This window comes from Nicotiana sylvestris, chromosome 2 (assembly GCF_000393655.2).
Source record: "Nicotiana sylvestris chromosome 2, ASM39365v2, whole genome shotgun sequence".
In the NCBI taxonomy this organism is placed as follows: Eukaryota; Viridiplantae; Streptophyta; class Magnoliopsida; order Solanales; family Solanaceae; genus Nicotiana; species Nicotiana sylvestris.
Genome location: NC_091058.1, coordinates 88,238,601 through 88,250,572, shown reverse-complemented (window position 1 = coordinate 88,250,572; position 11,972 = coordinate 88,238,601). Strand labels below are relative to the sequence as shown.

General features: G+C 39.4%; 1 protein-coding gene across 1 annotated transcript; it reads right to left on the bottom strand.

Moving 5' to 3' along the window:
* Positions 1-8,128: 8,128 nt before the first annotated feature.
* LOC104210981 (outer envelope pore protein 24, chloroplastic-like) lies at positions 8,129-10,798 on the bottom strand. Its single transcript, XM_009759968.2, has 3 exons — positions 10,423-10,798; positions 9,575-9,934; positions 8,129-8,372 (listed from the first exon to the last, which is right to left on the bottom strand). Exons 1-3 carry the CDS (start codon positions 10,621-10,623, stop codon positions 8,292-8,294), a joined length of 642 nt encoding a protein of 213 aa, XP_009758270.1. The 5' UTR covers positions 10,624-10,798; the 3' UTR covers positions 8,129-8,291.
* Positions 10,799-11,972: the final 1,174 nt, after the last annotated feature.

Here is an 11,972-nt window from a genome sequence, read left to right as displayed (position 1 = left end):
ATTGCTTGCTTTTAGGGAAGCGTCTTCCTGAATGACCATTCTCTGAATTTCTCATGAATGTCTTCTGTTGTCCATTCTATTATTTTCGGAACGCAAATCTAAAATTCTCATGATGCTGACTATATCACTCAGTCCCTAATTCATGTGTAGTTTATCTTGTTCACCAGTCCATACTGATTTCTATTATTCTGGGGTCTAACTCTTCCTTCCAGTAGTTGCGTTGGAGTCACGAACTTATTTTTCGAATTGAGGATATGTCATTATGTCCTATACTCTTTTGTTGCAAGGCCTACCACCTCTCGTTTTTTCCTTCACTTGACTATAGACTCTGTAATACTATCATTTTTTGATCTACCGTTGTCATCCATGTACCATATTTTACTCATACTGCTTCACTAACTCTCTTCTTATTTTCCTGCTGACATTTTTGTCTATCACTTTATTCTAAAAACTCGAACAAAATATTCTTTTGCTTTTATCCCCTCTTGCTCTATCCATTGGCTCCTCGAATTGCCTAACATTCTCTTTCTAACATGGATGGGAGCCACACTAAGGTAATATTTATCCCTTCCAGGCCTCCGGTGTTTATCTTTGTAGTACTCATATCTAGCTATACTATTTTAGGGTGCACCATCGAGATGTCTCATAAGGAGATCCATTACCACGTTTGCACTATCCTTCGGAAATGTCAACTAACTCTACCAATCCATCCACTATTTTGAGTTAATCTATCCCCAGCCGGATCCTGATAACTTGTCCTTCTCTTAAACTATGTTTGTTAGCTCCTATAAGGCATAACTGATATCGTTGTGGCCAATTGTACATACATCTGTCACTGTTGAAGGTAACTCAAAATGCTTATATCTCCCTTCCTGGATGGTAAATAATGATAATCTTTATTAACTAGGTACCTCGTGCACTTCTTCATCTTGCTTCGAGACTTCTTGAAACTTGTATTTATCTTCTGAATCTCTCATTGTCTTTCACCATAAATGTGGAAAAATATTCTTGCCTTAAGGTTCCTTATCAAGAGGCTTACACGTCTTAGTATACACATGATCTACTGAATACCTCATATTTATCCATCATAAGCATGATACAGAAATTGAGTTCCTCCGACTCAACTCTTCCACAACTATATCTCTTACCAACCATCTTTCTGGATGTAGGCATCGTTGTATTACGAATAAGATAAATTTTAGGAAACTGAGTTCTTACAACTGAGCTCTACCACACGATCTAGAGTAAGAAGAAAGAGTGACAGTCCTAAATGCCTTGTAGCCTATTGCTAATAAGTGTGGTGCACGACACACCCATAAATAAGACTCTACTAGACACGACTTGTAGACTCCCTAAGACAGAATTGCTTTGATACCACTTTGTCACGACCCAAACTATGGGCTGCAACGAGCACACGGTACCTTACACAACCGAGTACCAACATAAAATATCTTTATTATTGTACTTTTGTTGGCAAATAGGCCAAACGGACCATCATGGGCTAACCAGAATAAACATAAGGGGATACTCAATATAGAACGACCCAACCTGACATAAAAACTTATACATGTGACAAACGCGCCTATAAGGCCAATATTTGTAAACTCAAAACATAGGCCGGCAAGGCCATACAAGCATTCGTATACATGACATTTGTCTACAAGCCTCTAAGGGTACACACTTAACATAAAGGTCGAGACAGGGCCCCACCATATCAAACAATACGTGTTTAAATCATACTGACCAAACAAGAAACTCCGGAGCAAATGGATCACACCAACATCTTCCCTAAGCTGATAGCCTACTTGGAGGACTCTCAATCTGTCTATCGGGACTTGCGGGCATGAAAAACAGCGTCCCCAGGCAAAAGAGACGTCCGTATGAATAATGTACTGAGTATGTAAAGCACATAAATAAGTACATAACAAAACATGAAAGACATATAGAGTAAATGACTCAACTTGTAAGTCTGGATAGCTCTGTAAATCATGAAATAATTATAGTGTCACGCATATGCATATGAATGTCATGTTGTGCATAGGTACATGTTTCATAACATTATTAGGCCTCTGAAGGCATCCCATCATATCATCTCGGCCACTGTGGGCAAAATCATCAACGTATACCAACTGATCAGGTGGTGGTGCGTATATATATATATATATATATACGTATATAACGCCATCTTGGTCATGGGTCAATGTACATATATAAATGCATGAAATGCATATGAAATACATTAATAAAATCTCTTGGTACGTCATAAGACCATTATGCCTCTAATTAATATCATGAAATAAACTTTACTAACTTACGTATTTTTGAGACCCATGAACAGATAATAGAATAATATGATACATGGGGAATCAAGAACATAAGCATCTCTAGTATTTCTACGAATAGAGTCATTTATGGAAGTTGTTCATTTGCTCGTTTCATTCGTGTCGTATTGATCATGCCAAAAAGAAAGAAGGGATAGCCTTAACATACCTTAGTCAATTCTCTTGACAATCCCTCTAGTACACATTAATTGCGATGAAACACGTAACGATGAGATTGAAATTGAGAATAATCCGTATGATACTCTTGAGAAAGATTGTACCGTACTACCTTAACATCGCAAAATCTCATATTGCTTAGAAATCTTTGTTGAATCGATTTATCCATGAATTGCTTGAAATCGCTTAGAATTGCATGAATTGCTTGAATTTCCAAAATCTACCGTACTTCGGAGACTTTTGTCATGAATTGCTTGAAAGACATATATCTCTTAATTTCTAAAAGATATGTATATCTTTGAATTTACAAGGCTTATGTTTCTTAAGGGATGGATATGACTCATGTACATGCGTCATTCCTTTATTAAAATGGAAATGACTTACTTCCTTAAGACTTGCCACATATAGTGACTTATGAGTCACAATTTTTGAATTAGTTTGCTGCCACATGGGGATATTTTATCTCAACCACATTCTTTAATTAATCATCACACCTCCTTAATTAACTAGGTAATATCCCATTACCCAATAATTAACCAATTATCCACAAAACTAAGAATTATCTCAACTTACTTAAAATACTACTCACTTTTAACATACCTTATACCCCTTACTATCATGGTCTTGTGGTACCTTGTATGACATTAGTCCATAAATATCGGGTATTATAGCTTTGACCGTATTTTATCCCAAAATGTCAAACTTCGACGAAACTCATTTTCTCCGATTTGCTTACCCTCTCACCTTCACAAACTAATTGCGATAAACTCTTTTGCCCACCTCAAGCTCTTCTTCCTTGGCATGGAGTAGCTCCTCAAGCTCACTACATCTGCGGATAGACCGCATCAGTTCCTCATCTCTCTTCTCCAACTCTTCCCCGGTAGACTGGGTACTGGCGCCCGCTCTAAGCTGCTCGTGCATCTCACAGCATCTGTTGTGATACTATCGATACTTTTCGGCCATCTTCAGAAAAATCTTGGCATGTGTCTCAGCCCTACGTGGCACTCTCGACCTCCAGCATGCAAGTCTAAAAAGGGGAAGAGAGAGAAGAAAGAAGTTAGTAAAGACAAAGGTCACAAAGCAAAGGAAACTAAAAGGAACTCACTCTTAGGCCCATCGCGGCCACACTGCATGACAACTCGGAGTCGCTGACATCCTAAATAGCTCCGCTTTCAGCGGCGGAGCATAGAAGATCGAGTTGTGGCACAAAGTTCACCGTGTCTTGCAGCAGGTTGAGATCAGACGGAATTTTGAGTATTCGGGAAGGGCCTCCGACTCTTACTACAGTTCGGGTAAAGCCCTCCTCGAACATCCTCATGTCCTCAGGGTCAATGTCGGACTCGGATTCATAATCCTCAACCATGATGCCTTCCCCCCTCTCATTGGCTGAAAAGGGGGTGCGGTTCTACCGAGATGTTGAAGGACCATCTGAAACAACAACGGCGGCCTCGAAACTCCGTCTCTCCGCAACATTAGCCCCTTGAACGCTCGCAATGGGCGTCGTCTCCACGGCTGGGTTGGCACCACCTCTGACTTCGGTCACCGCCGGGGCAAGGACGCCCCTCGAAGAAGTTTCGACTGGAGAAACCTCTTCCAATACTACCCTTTGTCTCTTCAACGGGGCCTCTCCACTACTAGAGCGGGAAGATTCACCCGTTGAATGAACTGCAGGAATCGAAATCTCCGGCTGAGTAACCTCCAAGCGTACAACTTCGGCCACAGGCTCAGGCCAGACAGTAGCTTTTGGTGCAGGCCAGGCAGCAGCCGTCGGCACAGGACAGACAGAGGGCGCCGGTTGACGGAATGCGAGCGGAGGATCCCTCGTCCTTCTCACTCATCTCCGACCTGTTAATAAGGAGGGATTAGATCATATAATTACAAAGTTGAAAAAACTATGAAACAGAGAACAAAACAAAACTACGACAAGCCGACTCACCAGTAAGAGGTTTGCGCCCGAACTTCTTATAGAAAGGTGCCCACTCACGAATCCCCACCGTGTGGGGGGTAATTGTGCTCACCTACTCGCAGATATTGGCAACTAGCGGGGGAGGTAGTCTCTCGGCTGCAAAAGCAAAAAACAAGTCCTCAGTAAGGTCGCTAAAAGGGAGACGATCGACGACCATCTTAAGAAAAAATCACAAAAGTAAACAAGGGAAAACTTACGAGTGAAGTTCCACATCTCTGGAAACCCTGCCGAGTTCGCCACAAGGTGCTCTGTCCGCACATAGAAGTTGCTTTCTCAAAAGTGGCGATTGTCCTTATCGTCCATCTTCACTACCAACTCTTGGTTCCTTGATGGCACATATGAATCATAATGCGAAGATGTGGAGCATGTGCCCTATGGAAATTCCTCGGCCGGCCAGCTTCGCATACTTGATGAGCATAAGAAAGATCTTGCACGCATACAGAGAGAGTTGAGCCGGGCACACTTCGTAGAAGCGGCAGAAATCCACTACCAGAGAAGGAAGGGGGAGTGTGTACCCGATGATGAAGGGGTAAGCGTAAAACGCGCAGTAGCCCAGGCGGTGCAAATGTACCATGTCCTTCCCCGCCGGCACCATTTCGATATGATCGGGGATACCCCACTTAGATTTGAGCGTCGTGATCACCGAATCATCCATAGTGGAAGGAATGGGCTCTAGTTCATTTCCGGAAAGTCTATAAAAATCAGTCCTCGTCTTCCCCAGACGAGGAACTATCTCATCCACCGTTGGAAAATTCCACCACCTTTACTCCCTCTTCGAATAGGGATATATCACTTTCCGGCGCCGGAGCACCAACAGCTTTATCAGATTGGGAAGGAGCACTAGCCATTTGTCTTCCTTGATCGAAATAAACAAGAATGGTGAAGAAAATAAGGTAATTGACATGGCGAATTCTAGCGAAAGCAGAATTATGAAAGACTAGATAAGGAGGAGGAAGTTTGCAAAGTTCTTAGACAAATTGAAAAACGCAACAATCAAATGAGAGGTTCCCCCTATTTATAGGGACATAAATGTCCTGAACGGGAAATCCAAGAGCCGCCAATCAGGAAACGGAAAGGGCACAGGAAATGATACGGTACTTGGGAAATGTGCGCCATAATGACGCATAATAAGTATTCATGGTACCCTGAATCGATGTGATGATCCAACTCTGAACTGACATAACGGTCCGATGAAATTCTTAAAGCGTTACCTCGCCATAAAGACCTCGTTCCTCGCATAAAGATCATATTTCTCCTAACTTTTGAAATAACAGAATCCGCCCATCGAGCCCGCCAAGAGACGACCCCAATGGGCGGAGGGACTAACTGTATGGATCAAATCTGACCACAAGTGGGTTATCATTAAAAGGAATGGTAAGAGGTCGACCAAGACATAGTCGTGCCCATGAGGGCGTAATAGCGACGAGTATCTCGGCCACTGCCGAGGTCAAGCCATCAGAAGGCTTACACGACAGAACATATATCGTAATACTTGGGCAGGTAAGGATGAGTACAGTCATGAGAGGGTATGTTGGTTAAAGATCGTTGGATAAAAGGAAAAATTGGTAATATATATGTGAGAGAAGAAGGCAAGAAAGAGGGGGGTTCCCGTCCGAGAAAAAGGAGGAACAATGTATCAAAGATGAGAATAGGAGAGGACCTCCAACAACAAAGCAAAGGCCTAGTTTGGTTACAACCTTTTGTAATCATCTTTGTTGAATGAATAAAGATAGATCTCATAGTTATCAACGACTTTCCCTCCTTTCCTTCTTTGCTTTCACAAGTACGAACAATGTATCAAAGATGTAAGCTTATCATTTATGTTTGATATCTTTTAATCATCTTAAGAAATGTTATATAAGTTCGACCCCCTTCGATTCTAATATTCAATATGCTTAGATATAGAGTTAATTACGTTTGGCTAAGATTTATCCTCCATTTTCTTTATTAATTGGTTTAACGAAAAGCTTAGCACTTTTTGATCAAATACTATCCATATATGATTGACATTGTTTCATAACCGTATAACTTGTTAGTAAACTTTATGAGGTGGTCACTTGTTAGATTGTTGTGCATCGCGCTTTGTTGGAGATAATGGGAGATCCCGAGACAGGATATCCCTGAGATATTGGTTTTATTATAGCCTCATTTCAGGCATTGACATGGTAACTAAGGAACCTGTCCTTTATATTACTCTTGAATACCACTGTAACTTATCGAGAATCTGAGGGTATATTGACCTGATTATAATCCTTATATAGTGTTAGATAATCCTGTCTAATGAAGTCTGATGTTTGGTATACGACTCAAGTGCTTGTTATATTGTACTTATGTGGAGTAACTTGCCAATATTCCCGTCTAATCAAGACAGAAAACAACCAAAAATTAATTAACGTCCTAAAGTGAAAAACACAGGAAAGGGAAAACGACTAAAGAAACAGACACGTTTACAAATGAAAAATGGAGCAGTATGCTACGTTAGAGACATCAGATCTGCAATGAAGAGACGACGGGAAGATCGAGTTTCGTGTTGGGGATTACCTTCACATGGAAAGAAGGTGAGTGTTGAGGTGTCTCATTGATTTTGTTATCAGATACTGGAGCTGCCTCACATATAGCATAAGATTATTTCTTTTTTTTGTTAATAAAAACAAGAACAACGACATGATGCCTATAAAGCTCTAGGCTGAGCGCCCAAATTTAAGGATGAGTGTCTAATTTAGAGGGATTGTTTCAAAATACGAATGAGTTGTCTCTAGTTCATCACTTGCACAGTAAGCTAAACAATAACTAAAACAGTAAGAAGTCACTAATGCTTATATTAGGGTAGGCTATCTACATGATGCGACTCATCCCCGGACCCTGCTTGAACGCGAGATGCTTTGTTCACTGGGTTGTCTCCCACATGTGAAAATATACTTGATGTTGTTGTTGTTATCCATATAGAGGCACATCCAAGATTTGAATTCTATAGGCTCACTTTTAAGTTTCTTAGCATTAAACTCATTACATTTTTATACTTATAGGTTCATATTTACTATTTGTTGAAAATTTAGTGAAATTTTACATATAAATTTATGCTCCGCGTCAAAAATAATGGGTTCGGATGAATCTAGAATCATAACACCAGATCCACCCCTGTATCCATAGCATAGACTGAGTAAAATAGGGGACTGCTAACCAAAATATATACAGATTCACGAATTTGAGAAGTCAGTGCATTAACCATTTTAGGCATTTTCCTTTGAGCTATAGATTGCTCAATGATGGTACAGATGAGCTTGAGGTGATGCTCGCGAGTTCTAATTATAAGCTGATTCCAAAGGCCTTCCAAATCAACTTAGGTTTGTAGAACAACCGTCCAAAGAATTCTAACAGATACACGATCTGGTAAAAGCTCATACTCATGCCATTCGACCTCATAAACTAGTCACAGATGTTCTGGAGGTGATAGGATCGTGTCCATCGTTAAGCAAAAGTATCGTGCGCTACAAATGTTTCAGATTGATTGTCTGCTCTAAAGAAACTATATCTCTGGCAAGATGTCATACCAACAAATAAGAAGGGAGGTGATGTAGTTGCACTCATAAAAGTATATCCTTCTCCCACCAGTTCATTGAAATGTATCAATATGCGGAATTTGAATGCTGCTTAAGTCATGTAATTTCAGCTATGTAGCCACAAGAAGGGAGATGTTATTCATTAATGGAGAAATATTCAACTGAGAGGACAACAACTTTCTTTTTTGATTCATTTCAAAAACAGTATGCGTGACCAAGCTGGCCCATATGTGGCACCTGAAGTATAATCTCGCAGAAGTTTACAAGCTACATATCAAAATTCAACCTACTCTCAGCACTTAATGTTGGAAACTTGGAGTCTTCTGCCAGATTCACAGACGCAGAGATCTAGTAGACAAAAAGAGAAGCCACACATTAGTAACGGGATTCCAAAAATGAAACTTAATATGCAATGAACAGAGCTATATTTCAAAGCAGAAGAGTCCTAGTGTAAGCAAATTCTACTTCATATACACACAAATAGATAGTGAGTAGAAACATCAGCATATCATCAACAACAAGGCAAGTTAACCATATTATTATATAGCTAAGAGAAAGATAAAAGGCAATATCAATACCATAAAAAGTTGACTTTGTCCAGATCTCTAATGGTGGTATTATTTTGGAGATCACTTTCAGTGACAGAACCAAGGATAAGGTGCAAATCAGAAGTATCATGAAAAACATGAGGCCTGTTTGCCTTTTGCTTTCCCTGCTTGATAAATCAGCCGAACCAAGACAAGCTACATGGTTGACAAGAGAGGGAAAAGGCACACAAATATCATGGACCAAATCAACCCAAAGAACTACATGTCTCGTGTTTCAAGTACGGGCATGGTGTTGTGTATGACAATTAGTTATATTTAATAATAATAGAGAGAAAAGACGTTAGCAATATGACTTACTGTAGAATTGCTACCATTGAAGCCTAGTTTTATAGTAGGAGTTCAAGTGTGGTGCGGTAACCACAAACTTAAGTTTGTAACCATCTTACATTTTCATTTATAACTCTCATAATAATAATAATAAAACTATTTTTAATATACAACACATGGAGCCAGTTGCATTGAGCTCCCAGGTGATTATGGAGGTAGTGGTCATTTAGGTCTTTGAATTTAGCCACACACCCCCCCCCCCAACAACCAAAAAAAAAAAGCATAACAGTATGTTGGACTATTGTGTATCTACTTAACTATAGAGAATGACGGAATGAATTGAGCTAAAAGGACGCTTTTATTCTAGTCCTATTTTAGGGTAGTTAAACTAAGTCTTGAGTTGCTACGCTTGAATGATTCTCAATTTTAAAACCAGAAGAACCATGTTAGCTAGAAAATGTGAATTCAAGTCGAAAATAGAATCAAAAGAGATATAACTGGGAAATAATCCACTTCAAGAAACTATTCATCTTATTTGGTTTTAACAATTCTCATGCCTTAAGAATTCAACTCGAAAGGGATCCTAAAAGATTAAATTCCATTAGTGCAATGAGAGGACAGAACCGCATTCATTACTACTACAATGCACAAGTAAAAATTGAAACAGTACAGTACCTTAAATCCTCCACTTAAACTGGAATTCCTAGACCATTCCAGTCCCAAAATCTTGCTTGAACTTTGATATGAAGCCTTGACCACATCATCCTCGTACACTCGCTGTGACACGGCAACATCCCATGAATTTTTGGCAGAATCATAGCTTGGCTCGAATGTAGTCAAGCCTCTATGCACATAACTATACTTTAACTTGCAATTACCAGAATCAAACCCATAATTCGCCGAAAATTTGTTAGCCGAGTCAATCACCAACGTCCCGTCCAGTGCAGTTCTATTGTCTCCCCTCCAATGAGTATACGTTAAGTTCAAAGGCTTTTCCAAAACACTCACAGTATTCATAAATTGAAAACGCACATCCTATTGAAAAACAGGACAAATGACAAATCTAGTCAACTTCTAGTAAGGTATTTGGATACTGATGTTGCTATGCACACCCTCTGTCCCAAAAAATCTACTGCAGTACTTTTCACTTTTCGAGATCTCTGACTAAGTGAAATTCGAGTACATTTTAATATGTTGCTATGCACACCCGCTAATCATTAGAATTTTTGTCCCAAGTTATCAATTTTAAGAGAATTACTAGTTTAGTACTCCCTCCATCCCAAAAAGGATGATACTTTTCAAATTTAAAGAGTCACTTTACCATAAAGTGAAAACCAAAAGGAATAATTAACAATTCGAAATATTTAAGGGTATATGAATAAAGTCGTGATCAAATAACAGCCTGTTTGACTTTCAAAATATGTACCTTTTTTTGTGGGGGACGGAGGGAATATGAGTTTGGATAAGCTAAAAAAAATTGCCAAACAAATTGAAACTGAGGAAGTAGGTGAGAAATACAGTACCTTTTTGGGGACGTCATAGTCGATAAGGAAAGAGCCAGGTTTTTCAAGGGAGAGAGAAAGACCTTCTAAAGAGGGGCCATTGACGAAGGTGGCATCGGTCATGTTAGCTTTCAGCTTGACAACACCGCCGTCAACGGTGACGGTGCCAATGGCGCCGCTTACGTCACCGTCATAACGTCCTCTAAGAGAAGCGCTTATCATCCTCCGTCCTCCGACGAATTCTAGAATAGCCTAGAATGGATTTTAGGCCGGGGAAGCTCGGCGGATAAAGGCTGAGAGCCGGGGAAGCGTTGAGGCCGAGGGTTTTTTGAGTGGATTTTTGAGTGGATTTTTAAGGGGAAAACTCTATTCAAGTGGAAGGAACGAGGGAAAGGCCAAAAACTCTATTCACTAGATAGATTTTGTGCCTCGACATTCTATAAAAATTACTCCGTTTGAAATTGAGTAATTTTATGATTTATTAGCAAGCGTTTGGAGATAAGTTTAGTTGAAACTTGAAAAAATAATTTTTGAAAGTTAAAATTATATTTGGACATGCATTTTATTTGGAAAAAATTTGAAGGTTTGTGAGTGGGAGAACAAGTTTCACCCAAAATCTACCCTAAACTAGATTTTGGGAACTTAAAAAATAATTTCAGAAATTTTTCAAAAATAGATCACTAATCTATGAACAAACAATGTTTTCAAAAAAGATTTGAAAAAATATTGCCAAAATGTATGGCCAAACGGGGCCTTAATCTTTTACGTCAGAGTATAAACTATAGTTAAAAGTTGAGAAGTGCTCCCTCCGTTAACTTTTACTTGTTTACTATTCTAAAAATAGATTTATTTTTATTTGTTCACTTTCGCATATCAAAAAAAATTATTTTTCCTATTTTTCTCTTAACATTAATTACTTATTCCAAATCATTTTCTAAATTCATTAAGACTATACACCTATTAATATGAGTATTATGGTAAATTATGCATTTTATTTATTATTTTTAAGGGGTGTGCAAAATCAATAGTGGACAAGTAAAAATGAACGAAGGGAGTATATTTAATCCTATGAATCCTTAAGAATGGTAGGGGTCGTTTGGTAGGGTGCATAAGAATAATGCTGAATATGATGATTAGTAATGCTGGTATTAGTTATGCTGACATTAGTTATACTGACATATTTTTTATCCATTGTTTGGTTTGATGTATTAAAGCATTGCACAATTTCTAAAAGAATTATTTGTTTACAAAAATGCCCTTAAAATCAGTCCATCACTCTATCTTTTTTAAAGAAACATACGTTGAGGAGTATTTTTGTATGCGACGAATCCAGGGGCCCGAATTCTCCATTGCAAGGCCATCTCGCGGTCATGCCCCTCGAAGCTCGGAGCCAAGGTCGAGACTCATCCCCGAGGTTCGTCTAGAGCTGATCCGAAGGGTATAGCATTCCGACTAATGTAGCGGGCCGCAACGAGCAAGGGGGAAGTTCCCAAGTCACGCGACTCGACCTGACAAGGCCGGCCTATCTGAGGCCTATTTTTGGGGCGTCACATCTAGCCATCCCATCTTTG